The 18711-nt window shown below is 50.2% G+C and overlaps 1 protein-coding gene across 12 annotated transcripts in view; it reads right to left on the reverse strand.

The window, feature by feature from the left end:
- Positions 1-18711, reverse strand: part of DNMT1 (DNA methyltransferase 1) — a 73939-nt gene that overhangs the window by 32488 nt on the left and 22740 nt on the right. For 8 of the 12 annotated variants that reach the window (XM_054539629.2, XM_054539626.2, XM_054539631.2 and 5 more), the window contains exons 9-21: positions 14783-14817; positions 13041-13134; positions 9895-9929; positions 9237-9318; positions 6984-7018; positions 6612-6657; positions 6436-6516; positions 6252-6361; positions 3384-3502; positions 2843-2935; positions 1891-2042; positions 1572-1759; positions 1279-1465 (exon numbers count right to left, since the gene is read on the reverse strand). In XM_054539629.2, the coding sequence (XP_054395604.2) occupies positions 1279-1465; positions 1572-1759; positions 1891-2042; positions 2843-2935; positions 3384-3502; positions 6252-6361; positions 6436-6516; positions 6612-6657; positions 6984-7018; positions 9237-9318; positions 9895-9929; positions 13041-13134; positions 14783-14817 (1257 nt within the window). The remainder of the gene's footprint in view (positions 1-1278; positions 1466-1571; positions 1760-1890; positions 2043-2842; positions 2936-3383; positions 3503-6251; positions 6362-6435; positions 6517-6611; positions 6658-6983; positions 7019-9236; positions 9319-9894; positions 9930-13040; positions 13135-14782; positions 14818-18711) is intronic. The other 4 variants (XM_054539630.2, XM_054539627.2, XM_024237973.3 and 1 more) reach the window with 1 other exon arrangement.

The following is an 18711-nucleotide window of genomic DNA, read 5'->3' on the forward strand; positions in this document are numbered from 1 at the left end:
AAAGGTTAAGAAGCCAGACAGGTGGCGTGAGGAAACAAGACTGAACACTGCTCAAATGATAAGTTGGTAGAACCATTTTGGAGAGCAATCTTCCAGATCAAAGTTAAGAATACACACCCACAGCCCAGCAACGCTACTTCTAAGCAGATACACTCGCGAGAAGCTTTGCTCAAGGATGCTGCCATATATTTACAATACTGAAGAGGTGCCTATCATTGAGGAGTAAGTTAGGATATTCATTTAACAAAATACTACAGAATATTTAAAACGAAATAACTAGATCTACCAGTATCAACACATAACAGTTACACAAATAAAAACAAATGATTTTAGGGCTGGGCACAGTGGCTCACACCTGTAATCCCAGCACTTTGGGAGGCCAAGGTGGGTAGATCACTTAAGGTCAGGAGTTTAAGACCAGCCTGGCCAACATGGTGAAACCCCATCTCTACTAAAAATACAAAAAAAAATTAGCCAGGTATGGTGGCAGGTGCCTATAATCCCAGCCACTCGGGAGGCTGAGGCAGGAGAACTGATTGAACCCGGGAGGCGGAGGTTATAGTGAGCTGAGATCGTGCCACTGCACTCTAGCCTGGGTGATAGAGAGAGACTGTCTCAAAAAAATTAAAAAAAAAAAAGAAAAAAGATTTTAGAAGTTATAAAACATTGAACACACGTGTGTTAACCAAGAAAAATAAAATAAAACCAAAATAACAATGGTGAGGACATGCAGGCTCCTGTTAAGAGATGCCAGCAGGGATCAAAAGCAAAGCCCTGAAGCCAGTCTTTATCCAAAAGAAAGTCAGGTAATAGGTATCAAAATATTCCTGGTCTTTGGGTCACAGGACTAGGAAGTTGGTTCCTCCTGAGTGAAGTAAACATATATTTTAAAAACTCACAGAAAGGGACGCCTCCTGAGGGCCTCGAATCTAAGCTGGACAAAGTGCCCACTTAGATGTGAATACTCCCTTAGCAGTCCAACAGGGGCCTTCAGACAGTGAGATGCAGGCACAGCAGAGCCACCCAGAAGCCAGGCTCTTCAATTAAGGACAGTGGCATTATCAGCAAAGCACCCAAGCATGCCTCTGTGGACATCTGTCCTACTGACATTCAATGAAGCATGCAGGGTCCTCCCAGACCACTAACTAATTTCTGTCTCAGGGGTCACATTTGAGCAGCCAGAGTCTCAAGCCACAGAGAGAAAGACGGAGCAGTCCTCAGATCAGGCCAGAGGCTGGGCCACCTTAGGGGAGCAGGAGCCCCCACAGGTGAGGTTACCTCACAGACGCCACATCGCCGGCGCTTAAAGGCGTTCTCCTTGTCTTCTCTGTCATCCTTTTCAATTTGCTCTGCGAAGAAAGTATCGAAGATCTGGTAGACCAGCTTGGTGGTGGTGGCTTTCGTGGGTCCCCTGTCCTTCTCCCTGGTAGAATGCCTGATGGTCTGCCGCCTCGCCTGGGCTCGCCTACGGGAGAGGTTTCAGCATCTCAGAGGACTGGGACAGAGGATGTGGGCCATGCTCTACCCTCCCCGGTCTCCAGTCTTCACTCTGGTCCCCGCCGCATCCTTACCTCTGTCCCAGCGTGACCCCAGCCAGCTTGATCAGGTCCCGCATGCAGGGCGTCAGGAAGATGGGCTGCTCGTCACTGTCCCCGGCCTCGTCATAACTCTCCACCTGCTCCACCACAAACTGCGCATGTCGCAGGAGGGAGTCCTCTGTGAAGCGGTTCAAGTTGAGGCCAGAAGGAGGAACCGTGGTCTTGAAAGAGAACAGGTTTCTCTCATGCTTAAGCCAAACTGGCCTAAATCCAACTGAAGAACAGTGTCTGCTGGTTCTGAAGGCAAGTTTCCAGTGGGAATCCCAGATGCTGAGGACCCTCGATCTCTTACCTCGATCTTGTTGATCAGGTCCTCGTAGGTCGAGTCGGAATTGCTCTGCAGGAACTCCACCACAATCTTGCTGATGTAGATCTTCTCCTGCATCAGCCCAAATATGGGCGCGTACTCGGGACTGGGATCCATCAGAATGTATTCAGCAAATGCTGGGGTGAACAGAGGAGGTGTGAAAAAGGGGCCGGAATCTGATGGCGCCTACAGTGGCCACAGAGCATGGAGGAGTTTACCAAACTCACCCAACAGTCTAAAAGTCATCCCATACCCAAATGTCAGAAACACAGGGCACAACATATCATAGCTGGCTTGTTCTGAAGAAGCCTGTCTGAGCCAGCCAGAGAGCGAAGACTAGCTGAGTAGGCCTTCATTGAGCTCATCTCTGGTGTTTGGAATTCAGTCTGGGTTTGGGTTGTGAGAATAAGACCTGCTCTTTTTTTTTTTTTGCAGGGGAGGACAGAGTCTTGCTCCGTCACCCAGGCTGGAGTGCAGTGGCGTGATCTCGGCTCACTGCAACCTCTGTCTCCTGGGTTCACGTGATTCTCCTGCCACAGCCTCCCAAGTAGTTGGGATTACAGGTGTGCACCACCATGCGTGGCTAATTTTTGTATTTTTGGTAGAGAGGGGGTTTCACCATGTTGGCCAGGCTAGGCTGGTCTCGAATTCCTGGCCTCAAATGATCCCCCCAACTCGGTCTCCCAAACTGCTGGGATTACAGGTGTGAGCTACCATATCCAGCCAAGACCTGCTCTTACAACTGGAGAGTCAGTTCCAGAGCCAGTCATAACTAACACAAGAGGCTACCCCAACTGAACCTGCTAAGGTTCCCACAGTCACATGGCCTTCTGCAAGCCTGCTGAGAATTCCCACCAGAGCCCCGTCAGCCCCCAGGAAGGAGAACATGAAGGCCCCTTTCAGACCCCGGCCAGCCTATGATGGGCCACACACTTACAGGTGCTGAAGCCGATGAGGGCCTTTTCACCTCCATCAAAGCCAGTGATCCACCATTCATTTATGGGGCCAAGATTTTTGCCATTAACACCACCTAGAGCAGAAAAAGGAAATGGACTAAAGGCTCTGACTCACATCCCAAACCCAGGAGGCGCTCCAAGCACCCACTCAGCAGACATCCCATCAGCCAGGCTGGGTGCTCCTCAGTCACCACAATGACTTGGCCTACAGCTGCTCCCGGCACAAAGTCTCACGCCCTAACTTTAAGAGGCAGTAGCAGCTCCAGCTGACTATTGCTTCATAAGTATGTTTTTATTTATACATATATATAAGTATATATGTATACTATATATATATGCTATATATATTATTTTTTTTAATAGAGGCGGGCTCTTGCTATGTTGTCCAGGCTCGTCTCAAACTCCTGGGCTCAAGTGATCCTCTGGCCTCAGACCCCCAAAGTGCTAGGATTATAGATGTGAGCCACCCTGCCTGGCTGTTTTTAAAGTGTGCCCCAAACATAATCCTGGACTATTCCTTACCTTCAAGAGATGGGTCATCATCATAGATTGGTTTTGCTGAACCAGAAAAGAAGAGTTCGATATTCTTCTCGATGAGGCCGGTGTCGATGGGACACAGGTGACCATGCTTACAGTACACACTAGACAGGAAACAAAGCACATGCTTACCAGCTAAGCCGTGAAGGCGGGTCTTCGTGCAGACTTCAGATCAGGCAATGAGAGAATGTACAAGTCCGACACTCTCTTTTTGTTTGTTTGTTTTTGAGACAGAGTCTTGCTCTGTCCCCTAGGCTGGAGTGCAATGGTGTAATCTTGGCTCACTGCAGCCTCCACCTCCCGGGTTCAAGTAATTCTCCTGCCTCAGCCTCCCGAGTAGCTGGGATTACAGGTCTGAACCACCACGCCCGGCTAATTGTTGTATTTTTAGTAGGGACGGGGTTTCACTATGTGTAGCAGGCTGGTCTCGAACTCTTTATCTCCAGTGATCTACCCATCTCAGCCTCCCAAAGTGCTGGGATTACAGGCTGAACCACCATGCCCGGCCCCGACACTCATTTTTTGGTTGTGGGAACACTGGATTAAGACAGTGTTCTATCACCCTGAGTTTCTACCTTATTCTCCCACCTAAGCATCAAGAGTATTTGTGTCTGCAACAGCAACACCAAAAGATCAGTCAGACTTACAGTGCAAGAAATACCAGTTTCTAGAACACCTTCCACTATGCAGTGCAGCCACTAGCTCTATCCAGCTGCAGAACATTTCTGTCACTCAAATGTTAATAAAGCCTCATTCCCATCAAGTAGCAGTCACTCTCCAGTCTCCTCCCAAACGGCCCTCAGCCCCCAGCACCCGGCAACCACCAATCTGCTTTCTGTACCTATGAATTCACCTATTCAAGATACCTCATATGGTTAATTTTATATTATACGAGTTAGACCTCAATTTAGAAAAGTAATAAAGCAGGTTATAGAACAGTGTGAAAAGGGATGTGGGAAGGAAGGACTTCTGCCTCCTTTTGGGCATAAATCTCAAACACCCGCGGCCCCACTGTCCAGATGCCCCTTGACATTCGGGAGCACGTTCTTTAGTGAAGACAGAGAGGCAAGATGTCAAACTTAAGGAAAAAGACATGAACTGGGGGTTCTGCTTATGAACCTGCTCATCTAGACAAGGACCACCCTTTCCCAGCCAAAGATGCTGGGCTATCCTCAGAGCCCCCATATGAAGTCTGCACAGGTCTCTGGAGAGCACCCTCCACCACACTCACCCGGCTTAGTGCCTTGCAAGCCAGAAATGCTCAAACAAAACACTGCACACCTCCTGCAGAGCTCCCCTACTGCGTGCCAGGCATGGCAGACAGAATAGGTTGCAGCACTGCCCTCAGGATGTAAGGCCCAGAAGAAGAGACAGAGAGATGAAGACAGCGTGGATCAAGGGAGGGCCTACAGAAGAGGGGGTCCTGCTCCCCGCTGCACAAGTGGGCTGGAGGCTGTCTCCATAGGGGAGACATGGGAGAGAAGCTCTAAGCCCATGCAGGGGCAGGACCCACTGGTTGGCAGGCCAGACCCCACCCATGACTGGCTTCTATCGCCACTTTCAAGCCAAGTACAGCAGTATGGAGAGTCCCTAAATAACTCAGGCAGCCCAGCTCCAGTGGACAGAAGGCATGTGACTTCTGGAAAGTGTCCTCCAGGCCACCATCCACCCTCCAGGAACGAATCTATGATAGATCTCAACTCAGGGAGGAAGCTGAGACACTCAGGACTCTGGCAGCCCCAGCCCCAGGCTCTCCCAAGCCTTTGTCCTGGTGAAGGCCAGAGTGAGGCCCTCGGGCATGGTTGCCAGCTCTTCCCACCACAGCACACCTCACTCACACCAGCAGGCAGAGGTGTGTGGCCCTGCTTTGGGCCACGCCTGGGGGGCTAGCGGTTGCTGGTGGACGCAACAGCATCTTGATCTGGATCGGGATCCCATAGAAGGAGAGGAAGGGGAACAACCATCAGCCAAGCACGGGGAACGTATGGGTGCCCTCCCAGTGGGTGCAGGAACCGCTGCCTGGGGGTGCTTCCAACAGGGGTCCCCAAGGCACTTCCCCCTCCTCTTCACAGAGAGGGAAAATACCACCCAGGCCTAAAAGGAGGCAGGGCCGTTCCTGGAGCTGAGGCATTTCCCACGAAGAACAAGGTGAAGCCCTGGAGGGTAACTGCACCCGCAGGGAGAGGGAGCAAAATGGGGCTAGGGATGCCTGAGAGCACGGGGCCTCTGCCCACTCAAGAGCTGACGTGAGCCTCGGTGAAGGTACGGGCCGGACGCCAGGCACCTTCCCTCAGAGGACAGGAGAGTCAGTGTTGAGGCCTGCAAGGCCCTGTGTGGCCCAGCCCCAACCCACCAACCACCACACCAGACTCACCATTCACCTTCCACAGCTGGCACAGGCCCCTCTGAGCCCTGGTAATGGTGTCCCCTTCTACCTAGGGTGCCCCACCCCGGCCATCCCCTCGGCCTCTTCTCCCCTCGGCTCACTGCAGCCTCCGCCTCCAGAGTTCAAGAAATTCTCCTGCCTAAGCCTCTCGAGTAGTTGGGATTACAGTCGCGTACCACCACACCGGTCTACTTTTTGTATTTTCGGTAGGTTTCGCCATGTTGGCCAGGCTGGTCTCGAACTCCTGACCTGAAGTGATCTGCTCACCTCGGCCTCCCAAAGTGCTAGGATTACAGGCATAAGCCACCATGCCCAGCCCTCCACGGTGGCTCTTATCCACTAAGTGTTAGCTTAAGACATGTTGCACGTCAGGCACTAAAAAACATCACCAGAATCGTGAGCCCGTAGGCACCTCTGGGGAAGTGCCTCCTTCCACGAAGCAAACATGCACAAGAAAGTGCACTTACCTGAAGCAGGTCAGTTTGTGCTGGGGAAGTGCCTCATAACTCTCAAAGCCAGACTCGTTGGCGTCAAAGATGGACAGCTTCTCATTTGTCAGCATCTGTGGCTCATCCACCTGAAGGACACGGGGCTGGTAAGCAGAGAGACAAGTGATGGGCAGAGGAAGGCTAGGAAGAGAGCTGCACGTACCGCGTCTGGTGGGTGCTGCCCATATTTGAGGTCAGGGTCGTCCAGGTACTGCCCGCACTGAATACACTTGGGAGGGTGGGTCTGTGGGAGCAGGAACACAGATGATGGCACTCAGAGAGCAGCTCCCAGCCGCCTCATGAGCGCCGCCACCAGCTTTATTCCCGGCATACATTTACCTTGGAGTTCACGACTGTTTTGGCGCGAGCCATTTTTTTCTCCGTTCTGGGGGAAAAAAAAAAAAAAAAATCACAAGATCGTTTGTTTAATTGTTTCAGAAAATATCAAAATCGCTCCTGTGAGGTTTCTGCCTGAGGCGCCTGTGGCACAGGGAGGCACCGGCTGCGGCAGTGAGGCCCAGGCGCGTGGTCACAGTGGCTCTTCACCGCAGGGGCGTCCTGCCTGACGCACCTTGGTCCTATGTTCACCAACCCAATCCAAAATGAGCCTAAGGTTGCTCTGGCAATTACTAAAACCCCTTCCCTTTTGTTCTAGAACCATCATTTTAACATTACCATCTGCTTTGGATAATGTCAAGAATAAATTCTTACGGTTCTTTGGGGGTCGTTTTGCGTCTCTTCTCCTCCTACACAGGGAAAACAAAAGAGGATTAAAGGCTAAGAGAGTGTTTTACACCCAGATAGTGCTTCAGTGTTAAGAACTTTGTATAAGTGATTATCATAAAACAGAGAGAAGGGGAGGGAGGCAGTGAGAGGGCCAGCAGATGAGCTCTGACTCACTCTACCATCTAAAGTCATATAATCCAAAATCTTATAGCCAGGCCCAGCACAGTGGCTCATGCCTGTAATCCCAGCACTTTGGGAGGCCAAGGCACACAGGTGACTGGAGGTCAGGAGTTCCAGACCAGCCTGGCCAACGTGGCGAAAGCACGTCTCTACCAAAAATACAAAGATTAGTCAGGCGGGCACTTGTAATCTCAGATACTCAGGAGGCTGAGGCAGAAGAATTGCTTGAACCCGGGACGTAGAGGTTGCAGTAAGCAGAGATCACACCACTGCATTCCAGCCTAGGCGACAGAGTGAGTGAGACTCCATCTCAAAATAAATGAATAAATAAATCTCATAACCAAAGACTTCCTGAAAAGATTCAGAGAAGCCAACCTTAGCTTTCCTGTGTAAGTGGACACCTCAAGGTAAACAAATAATTGGCCAGGCACAGGGCCGGGCGCGATGGCTCACGCCTGTAATCCCAGCACTTTGGGAGGCCGAGGCGGATGGATCACGAGGTCAAGAGATTGAGACCATCCTGGCCAAGATGGTGAAACCCTGTCTCTACTAAAAATACAAAAATTAGCTGGGCGTGGTGGCGCATGCCTGTAGTCCCAGCTACTCGGGAGGCTGAGGCAGGAGAATAGCTTGAACCAGGGAGACAGAGGTTGCAGTGAGCCGATGTCGCGCCACTGCACTCCAGCCTGGCGGCAGAGTGAGACTCTGTCTCAAAAAATAAATAAATAAATAAATAAATAAATAAATAAATAAACAAACTGGCCAGGCACAGTGGCCCATGCCTATAATCCCAGCACTTTAAGAAGCCCAGGTGGGAGGATTGCTTGAGCACAGGAGCTCAAGACCAGCCTGGGCAACACAGTAAAACCCTGTCTCTACAAAAATAGAAAGTTAACTGGGTGTAGTGGCATCTGCCTGTAGTCCCAGCTACCTTGAAGGCCCAGGTGGGAGGATTGCTTCAGCCCAGGAGTTTGAGGCTATGGTAGCTATGACTGTACCACTGCACTCCAGCCTCGACAAGAGTGAGACCCTGTCTCAAAAATAAATACTAAAATGTAAAGGTAAGCAAACAATCGATGAGGGGGTATACAGACCGAGTCATGTCCCCTGCAAAATTCATATGTTAAGACTAACCTGCTATGTGACTGTATTTGGATGTAGAGTCCTTAAGGAGACAATTATGGTTAAATGAGGTAATAAAGGTGGGGCCCCATCCAATAAGACCAATGTCCTTGTATTTTTTGTTGTTGTTTTTGAGACAGAGTCTTGCTGTGTCCCCAGCCTGGAGTGCAATGGTGTGATCTCGGCTCACTGCAACCTCTACCTCCTGGGTTCAAGCGATTCTCCTGCCTCAGCTTCCCAAGTAGCTGGGATTACAGGCCCCTACCACCAAAACTGGCTAATTTTTGTATTTTTAGTAGAGACGGGGTTTCACCATGTTGTCCAGGCTGGTTTCAAGCTCCTGACCTCAGGTGATGCGCCTGCCTTGGCCTCCCAAAGTGCTGGGAAGACAGGCGTGAGCCACTGTGCCCAGCATTTTTTTTTTTTTTTTTTTGAGACAGAGTCTTGCTCTGTTGTCCAGGCAGGAGTACAGTGGCACGATCTCAGCTCACAGCAACCTCTGCCTCCTGGGTTCAAGCAATTCTCGTGCCTCAGGCTTCCAAGCAGCTGGGACTACAGGCATATGCCACCACGCCCGGCTAATTTTGCTGTGTCCCCAGCCTGGAGTGTGATCTCAGCTCACTGCAACCTCCACCTCCCAGGCTCAAGTGATTCTCCTATCTCAGCCTCTCGAGTAGCTGGGACTACGGGCGTGCACCACCATGCCCAGCTAATTTTGTATTTTTAGTAGAGACAGGGTTTCACCATATTGGTCAGGCTGGTCTTGAACTCCTGACCTCATGTGATTCACCCGCCTCAGCCTCTCAAAGTGCTGGGATTACAGGCATGAGCCACCACGCCCAGTCTTCTTTTTCCTAAGACCAGCCTGCCAGCCTGGGCAACATGGCGAAACCCCGTCTTGGAAAAAAAAAAAAAAAAGAAAAGTGAGACCTTTACCTTTTCATCCTCATCTTTTTCATCAGAAATCTGTGGATTTACTTTTTCAGGTTCTTTTTCTTCGGGCCTCCGTTTGGCAGCTCTGCAGGGTGAACAGATACACAGCAAGTAGCAGCTTAGAAACACTAACCACATCGCCAACTCGCACGGAAAGTGACAAACTAATGCCTCCCCATGGGAAAGCAAGATACCCGTGGGAGCTCTACAGGCACACTGCCAGCTTGTCATCCTGAGACGAGGCCTTCAGAGGCCCCAATGTCCCCACACATCTACATCACCACAGGTTTCTAGAACAGGCTTTTTTTTTTTTTTTTTTTTTGAGACAGAGTTTCACTCTTGTTGTCTAGGCTGGAGTGCAGTGGCATGATCTTGGCTCACTGCAACCTCCACCTCCTGGCTTCTAGCAATTCTGCCTCGGCCTTCCGAGTAGCTGGGATTATAGGCACCCGCCACCACACCCAGCTAATTTTTGTATTTTTAGTACAGACAGGGTTCCACCATGTTGGCCAGGCTGGTCTCAAACTCCTGACCTCAGGTGAGTCACCCACCTCAGCCTCCCAAAGTGCTGGGATTACAGGTGCAAGCCACCACACCTGGCCTAGAACAGGCTTTCTACTGATTCAGACGACACAAAAGCACAAGCATTTTAAACACTTACAGATCTTTGGGTTGACTTCTGTGCTTCTTCTCATCCTGACAGAAAAATAAGGGGGAGGTAGAGAGATAAAGAAGGGAAAAAATTAGTTTCTGAGCCAGAGTGAGATAAAATGCAAACACCGAAGTTACAGGTTAGGGATCCCAGCACTGTGGAGCTGGAAGACAGGCAGGCCTGGGCAGATCTACCGGGTAGACACGAGGCTTCACTTTCCCTCCCTTAATTCCCCACCTGAAACTAACAAGAGAGCACTAAAGAACCTCCTAGACCAGGGCTTGGCAAACTGTTTTTGTAAGAGCCAGAGGATCAGTATTTTCAGCTTTGCTGACCACATGGTCTGTGTCAGGATGATCATCTCTGCTATGGTAGCACAAAAGCACCCACAGGCAAAATGTAAATGAGAAAGTGTGGCTCTGTTCCAATAAAACTTTATTTACAGGCTGTGTGCAGTGGCATGTGCCTGTAAACCCAGCACTTTGGGAGGCTAAGGCAGGAGGATTGCTTGACGCCAGGAGTTCAAGGCCAGCCTGAGCAACATGCTGAGACCCCATCTCTGCAAAATATACATTATATATACATATATGACACAGGCTGGTCAGCTCGGGGGGGCTCTGCACCAGAGCCAACAGCTCCTAAGGGCTGACACAAGCTCCTCCCCAGGTTCAGAGGACAGGCTGCCTCTCCTGTCTTCACTGCAGGAAGCCCAGAGGGCATTTACTACTCCAGGACTCAAGGTCTTCAGGAACACCATCAATACCCCATCTGAATGTTGGTCAGAGATGCCAGTGGTTTAATACAAAAAGCAGCATATATATATGGTAAATACACATATATATATATGGAGAGAGAGAGATTGATTCACTCTTGTTGCCCAGGCTGGAGTGCAATGGTATGATCTTGGCTCACCTCTGCCTCTCAGGTTCAAACAATTCTCCTGCCTCAGCCTCCCTAGTAGCTGGGATTACAGGCATTCGCCACCACACCCAGCTAATTTTGTATTTTTAGTAGAGCTGGGGTTTCACCATGTTGGTCAGGCTGATTTCGAACTCCCGACTTCAGGTGATCCGCCGACCTCAGCCTCCCAAAATGCTGGGATTATAGGCGTGAGCCACCGCGCCTGGCTTACAAAAAATAAATTTAAAAAGTAGACATCCATGGTGGCGCATGCCTGTAGTGCCAGCTACTTGGGAGGCTGAGGTGGGAGGATCACTTGAACCCAGGAGACTGCAGTGAGCTATGATAGCACCACTGCACTCCTGCACTCTAGCCTGGGAAACAGAGAAAGATCCTGTCTCAAAAATAAAAAAACAAACAGGCCGGGCGTGGTGCCTCACACACGTAATCCCAGCACCTTGGGAGGCTGAGGCAGGTGGATTGTTTGAGATCAGGAGTTAGAGACACCCTGGCCAACATGGTGAATCCCTGTCTCTACTAAAAATATAAAAATTAGCTAGGCATAGTAGCACACGCCTATAATCCCAGCTACTCAGGAGGTTGAGACAGGAGAATCACTTGAACCTGGGAGGTGGAGGCTGCAGTGACTCGAGATCACACCATTGCATGACAGAGGGAGACTGTCTTAAAAAAAAAAAAAAAGAACGAACCAAACAAACTGAATGCAATGGTTCGTGCCTGTAATCCTACCACTCTGCCACTATGGGGGACTGAGATAGGTGGATAACCCGAGTCCAGGAGTTTGACTGAGACCAGCTTGGGCAACATGGCAAAACCCTATCTCTACAAAAAAATTTTTTAAAAAATTAGCTGGACATGGTGGTGCCTGCCTATAGTCCCAGCTACTTGGGAGGCTGAGGTGGGAAGATCACCTGAGCCTGGGAGGTCGAGGCTGCAGTAAACCGTGATTGCACCACTGCATTCCAGCCTGGGTGACAGAGCAAGACCCTGAGCAGCCAACAATCCTTGTTCTCCGGGCACTGCTTTTATTATTATTACTATACATTTTTTTGAGACAGAGTCTCGCTCTGTTGCCCAGGATGGAGTGCAGCGGCATAATCTTGGCTCACTGCAACCTCTGCCTCCTGGGTTCAAGTGATTCTCCTACCTCAGCCTCCCAAGTAGCTGGGATTAGAGGCACATGCCACCATGCCCGGCTAATTTTTGTATTTTTAGGTGACACGGGATTTCACCATGTTGGCCTGGCTGGTCTCAAACTCCTGACCTCAAGTGATCCACCCACCTCAGCCTCCCAAAGTGCTGGGATTACAGTAGTGAGCCACCATGCCCAGCCCTCACATCCCTTTCTACCGTGAGGCAAAAGTGCTGGCAGTGTGAGCTCAGGCCCCTGCCAGTTTCCAATAGAGGGCAGGGAGTAATGTGACTACTCCAGTCTGAAGGAGTGCTGACAGTAAGGTGACCAACATTTGGACAGAAGAGGTGAGGGATGGGAGGCTGGAGGCAATACCAAAGGCTCCCCCGCTATGGGGTGAGGATGGAAGCCCATTGGCGACCAGGTCAGAAGTGAGGGTGCTTGTTACCCAACAAGCCCGTGACCTTGGGCTCCACTCTCTAGACTGTAACAGGCGGAAACCCAGAGACCCTCTTGGGGTCTTCAGCGTCTCTTAGATAGGGACCCGCCGCCCCCCACCGATGACCTAACTCCCTTCCCTAGAGTTCATGCAGAAGGGCCTGCAGGCAACCTGGCCATCCTGTACTTTGACAGAGGCCCAGCAGTGTTCCACATGATGCTTTAGGGTTTAAACGCATGCACTTGGCTAAACTAGACTGGGGAGGCTGGCAGGGGGAGAGCTAGACTCAGAAGAACGCAGGAGGCTGGGAAAGAATCAAGGTGTGGCTGACATGTGCGTCGGAACTGACTATGTGTCAAGGCTTCTCAGCAGTGAGGCCTCAGGACAGGATGCTTCACGCACATCTCAGCCCAGGCGCACACAGACCCTCTCTAGTGTGAAAGACAGAGGACAACTGAGTGTTCACTAGGCATCGAGCACAGGCATCCAGCCACAAATCCCGGCCCCCAAGAGGAGGAAAAGGTGACCTTCCCAGAGTCTGGACGGCCCCGGGGAGCCTGGGTGGATGGGGCTGGACTTGAACCCAGAGCCCCACCCTGCACGCTCCTGCCCAAGCAAACAGGTGCAGAAGAATAAGGGGGAGTTCAGAAACAAATAACCCGCCTTTACTTTCTCGTCTCCGTCTTCGTCCTCATCAGCGTGCACGCCTGCCCTGGCTTCTCTGTCCGGCTCCTCCTTCAGTTTTTGTTTGGGTGTTCTGTCACAGAAGACAACACACACACAGGCTGGTCAGCTCAGGGGGGCCCTGCACCGGGGCCAACAGCTCCTAAGGGCTGACACAAGCTCCTCCCCAGGTTCAGAGGACAGGCTGCCTCTCCTGTCTTCACTGCAGGAAGCCCAGAGGGCATTTACTACTCCAGAACTCAAGTTCTTCAGGAACACCATCAATACCCCATCTGAATGTTGGTCAGAGATGCCAGTGGTTTAATACAAAAAGCAGACAAAGGGACGCCATGATTTCTGTGGCCTGATGGGAATCCAGCCTGCGGTGGAGGAAGACCCATGTCTGGCCTGCCTAGGTTGAGAGCTGGGCTGATGTGCGATCGGCGTCAGTCAGTGACCATGGACAGCTGACTGCACACAGGGGTCCAAGTCTTCACCTCCCTCTCTGCCAGGGCCCTGCTGCTCAGGTGGGGTATTCTGCCCCCCTCTGGATTCAGGTTCAGTCTCAACATTTGCTTCTTCAGCTAATTGTTTTCTTTTTCTTTTTTCCTTTTTTTTTTTTTCTTGAGGCAGAGTCTCGCTCTGTCACCTAGCCTGGAGTGCAGTGATGTGATCTCGGCTCACTGCAACCTCCGCCTCCTGGGTTCAAGTGATTCTCCTGCCTCAGTCTCCCAAGTAGCTGGGACCACAGGCATGCACCACCACGCCCAGCTAATTTTTTGTATTTTTATTAGAGACGGAGTTTTACCATGTTGGTCAGGCTGATCTTGAACTCCTGACCTCAAGTGATCCACCCGCCTCAGCCTCTCAAAGTGCTGAGATTATAGGCGCGAGCTACTGCACCTGGCCCAACTTTTTTCAACAGAGGTTTGAAAAAGTGCTACTTTTCATTTCTGCCCTTGTGGTCTGGCACAGCCACAAGTGTGTACCCAGGCTGGCCAAATTGTGGAGGCAGAGCTGGGTCAGCCCAGCCGTCCCCACTAAGCCAGCTCAAGATCAGCTGACAGCCACCAAGCTGTAGACAAGTGAGCTTGAAAAATGCTCACTGTTCTAGGCCTCTGGCCTTGGAGTCATTTGTCACACAGCATTTTCACAGTGAAAGGTAAGTGACAGCTGCTCACTCGACGGCCTTTCACTACCACATGACACACAGCTGTGTGACCAACCCTGAGAAGGGCCCTGGGGTTGGGAGGAGAAATCAAAGCTAACTTCACCCTGTAATCCCAGCACTTTGGGAGGCTAAGGCAGGTGGGTCACGTGAGGTCAGGAGTTCAAGACCAGCCTGACCAATATGGTGAAACCCTGTCTCTACTGAAAATACAAAAATTAGCTGGGCATGGCGGTACACGCCCATACTCCCAGCTACTCGGGAGGCTGAGACAGGAGAATCGCTTGAGCCTGGGAGGTGTGGGTTGCAGCGAGCCGGGACTGCACCACTGCACTCCAGCCTGGGTGACAGAGCAAGACTCCGTCTCAAAATTAAATTAAATTAAATTAAAGTTAAAAAAGTTAACTTCAGCCTTCACTTCAGGGTGGTCTCACCTTTCACAAGCAGAACTTGCCCACATAAGAGACATATGATTAGTGCCCACTGTTCCATACCAACCCGTTATTTTACCAGGACACTTATGTTAGCAATTCAGTTTCACAACAAAGCACAAAGGCAGGTTCGCTGCACTTACGGTTCTTTGGTTTGACTTCGGAGTCTCTTTTCTTCCTAAGTTGCAGGGAAAAAAGACAAGTTAATTTTTTCCATTTGGTTTGGATCTTTCTATTAAAGTGTCCTATGGAAATAAAACACCTGAACTGATCCTAGAGTCCAGTGGTGGGAGTAAAGACTGTCTGCCAGTGGGCACGGTAGCTCATGCCTGTAATCTCAGAACTTTGGAAGGCTGAGGTGGGAGGATCACTTGTGCCAGGTGTTCAAGACAGCAATTTTCTTTTCTTCTTCAGTGGGGTAAGTAGACAGGAAATGAAACTCTTAGAAAGGAGATAATACAACACTGCAGTTTAAGTATTTTTACTTCAAAATTCCTCTACTACTTGTCATCAGTAAGTGTTGATAGCCTCACAGAAAGTAACTTTATTATAAATCTCTACTTCCGATATAAAGGAATGAAATAGGATGGCCCAATCTGAAAAGTAGCTCCAACCGAGACACAACAACACATCCTCTGAGACTGCATTTATTCATTTATTTATTTATGAGACGGAGTCTCACTCTGTTACCCAGGCTGGAGTGCAGTGGTGTAATCTTGGCTCACTGTAACCTCCAACTCCCAGGTTCATGCAATTCTCCTGCTTCAGCCTCCCAAGTAGTTGGGTTTACAGGCACACACCCCCATGACCAGCTAATTTTTGTATTTTTAGTAGAGACGGGGTTTCATCATGTTGGCCAGACTGGTCTTGAATTCAAGTGATCCATCTGCCTTGGTCTCCCAAAGTGCTGGCATTACAGGCATGAGCCACCATGCCCAGCCTGAGGCTGCATTTAAAGAACCAGACACATCTTGCCAGAGAATCAGGCAGGTCAAATCCAACCCTCAGAAACTCCACACGTGGTAGTCTGTGAAGAGATCGCAAAGGTCGGCGACATTAAGAAACACTTTGCAGCCGGGCACGGTGGCTCACTACTGTAATCCCAGCACTTTGGGAGGCCGAGATGGGCGGATCACGAGGTCAGGAGATCCAGACCATCCTGGCTAACACAGTGAAACCCCGTCTACTAAAAATACAAAAAAAAAAAAAAAAAAAAAAAAATTAGCCGGGCGTGTTGGCGGGCGCCTGTAGTCCCAGCTACTCGGGAGGCGGAGGCAGGAGAATGGCGTGAACTCAGGAGGCGGAGCTTGCAGTGAGCCTAGATCGCACCACTGCACTCCAGCCTGGGCGACAAGAGCGAGACTCCGTCTCAGAAAATAAATAAGTAAATAAATAAATAATCCCATCTCTACTAAAAACACAAAAAAAATCAGCCGGGCGTGGTGGCAGGCGCCTGTAGTCCCAGCTACTCGGGAGGCTGAGGCAGGAGAATGGCGTGAAGCCGGGAGGCGGAGCTTGAAGTGAGCGGAGATCGCACCACTGCACTCCAGCCTGGGCGACAGAGCGAGACTCCGTCTCAAATAAAAATAAAAATAAAAAAAACACTTTGCAAATCTTCCTACTACAAGAAGAAATCCTGAGAGTATGCTTACAGGTGAGGGATTTCGATCTTGCCCCAGGTTCCTTCTTTGGAGGGTGGTGGTTGAACTAGCCCGTTAGGACTGCTTGTTCTGAAACACATTCGAGGTATGCACTGACTGCAAGTGCTGTCTAATTTAACTAGGATCAGGGTAGGAAAGGTGATCAATGAAAGGCCAACCTCGGCCGGGCGTGGTGGTTCCCCCCAGTGGTCCTGGACTTTGGGAGGCTGAGGTGGGTGGATCACCTGAGGTCAGGAGTTCCAGACCAGCCTGGCCAACATGGCAAAACCCCGTCTCTACTAAAAATACAAAAATTAGGCGGACGGGGTGGCGGGCGCCTATAATCCCAGCTACTGGAGAGGCTGAGGCAGGAGAATCGCTGGAACCCAGGGGGTGGAGGTTGTAGTGAGCTAAGATTGCGCTACTTCACTCTAGCCTGAGCGAAAGAGCAAAATTCCATCTCAACAAAAAAAAAAAAAAAAAAAGAAAGAAAGAAGGACCAACCTCGAGTACCGAATGGTTCAAAAATTATTGTACAGCGGCCGGGTGCGGTGGCTCACGCCTGTAATCCCAGCACCTTGGGAGGCTCAGGCGGGTGGATTACCTGAGGTCAGGAGTTCGAGACCAGCCTGGCCAACATGGTGAAACCCTGTCTCTACTAAAAGTACAAAAAATTAATTAGCTGGGCGTGGTAGCGGAAGCCTGTAATCCCAGCTACTCGGGAGGCTGAGGCAGAAGAATTCATTTGAACCCAGGAGACAGAGGTTGCAGTGAGCCGAGATCGCACCACTGCACTGCAGCCTGGGCAACTAGAACAAAACTCCGTCTCAAAAAACAAAAAAAAATTATTGTACATTTTAGTTGATTCCCCAATGGACAGCCATCCCTTACTAAGCTCCCAAGTAAGGCACTCGTCACCTACCTAAGTTGGTAAGAAACTTCTACTCATCTTGTTTTAAGACCAGTCTCACTTTGTCATCCAGGCTGGATTGCAGTGGGACAATCATGGCTCACTGTATCCTCAGCCTCCTGAGCTCAAGTGATCTTCCTGCCTCAGCCTCCTGAGAAGCTGGAACTACAGGCACACTGCCTGTTACAAGCTCCACCACATCCAGCTGATTTTTGCATTTTTTGCAGAGATGGGGTCTCACTACATTGCCCAGGCTGGCCCCGAACTCCTGAGCTCAAGCAATCCACCCACCTTGGCCTCCCAAAATGCTAGAATTACAGGCATAAGCCACCACGCCCGGCCCTCAGTCATCTTATTAAAACACAAAACAAACAGAGAAAAAACAGGACCCAACATCTGTATTGCATAGAACCTTAGACTCAGATTTTACAAAGAAGATGAGGGACTGGGGAAAGAGCTGGTCTGACTTCACAGAGGAGAATGCAACTTTATGTCTGGATGATGCTAAAGAATTTTAGCACCTCCTACATTTGAAAATGAGATCTTCACCAAGATCTCGTCAGCCAGAGAAGGTGGGTGAGGTGACAGACTGAAACTCTGACTAGTTGATTTAAGTAGCATAGGTTGGCCGGTGTGGTGGCTCATGCCTGTAATCCCAGCACTTTGCTGGCTGAGGCAGGTGGACCGTTCGAGGTCAGGAGTTTGAGACCAGCCTGGACAACATGGTAAAATCCCGTCTCTACTAAAAACACAAAAATTGGCTAGGCGCGGTGGTTCACGCCTGTAATCCCAGCACTGTGGGAGGCCGAGACGGGCGGATCACGAGGTCAGGAGATCAAGACCATCCTGGCTAACATGGTGAAACCCCGTCTCTACTAAAAATACAAAAAATTAGCCGGGCATGGTGGCAGGCGCTTGTGGTCCCAGCTACTCGGGAGGCTGAGGCAGGAGAATGGCGCGAACCCAGGAGGTGGAGCTTGCAGTGAGCGGAGATCGAGCCACTGCACTTCAGCCTGGGCGACAGAGCGAGACTCCGTCTCAAAATAAATAAATAAATAAATAAAAACACAAAAATTAGCCAGGTGTGGTGGCAGGCACCTGTAGCCCCAGCTACTCGGGAGGCTGGGACATGAGAATTATTTGAACCTGGGAGGCAGAGGTTGCAATGAGCCAAGATTGCACCTTTGCACTCCAGCCTGGGTGACAGAGCAGGAGACTGTCTCAAAAAAAAAAATAAATTAAATTACATTAAATAAATACCACAAATAAGTAGCAAAGATGCTCACTATGACAACCTTATAACCCACCTTCCATGTACAGAACTACAAGAAAATAAGTTTGAAAAGTATTTTAGGCCGGGTGTGGTGGCTCACGCCTATAATCCCAACACTTTGGGAGGCCAAGGCAGGTGGATCACCTGAGGTTGGGAGTTCAAGACCAGCCTGATCAACATGAAGAAACCCCATCTTTACTAAAAATACAAAATTAGCTGGGTGTGGTGGCAGGCACCTGTAATCCCAGC

The sequence above is a fragment of the Pongo abelii genome, chromosome 20, assembly GCF_028885655.2.
Source record: "Pongo abelii isolate AG06213 chromosome 20, NHGRI_mPonAbe1-v2.0_pri, whole genome shotgun sequence".
Lineage (NCBI taxonomy): Eukaryota > Metazoa > Chordata > Mammalia > Primates > Hominidae > Pongo > Pongo abelii.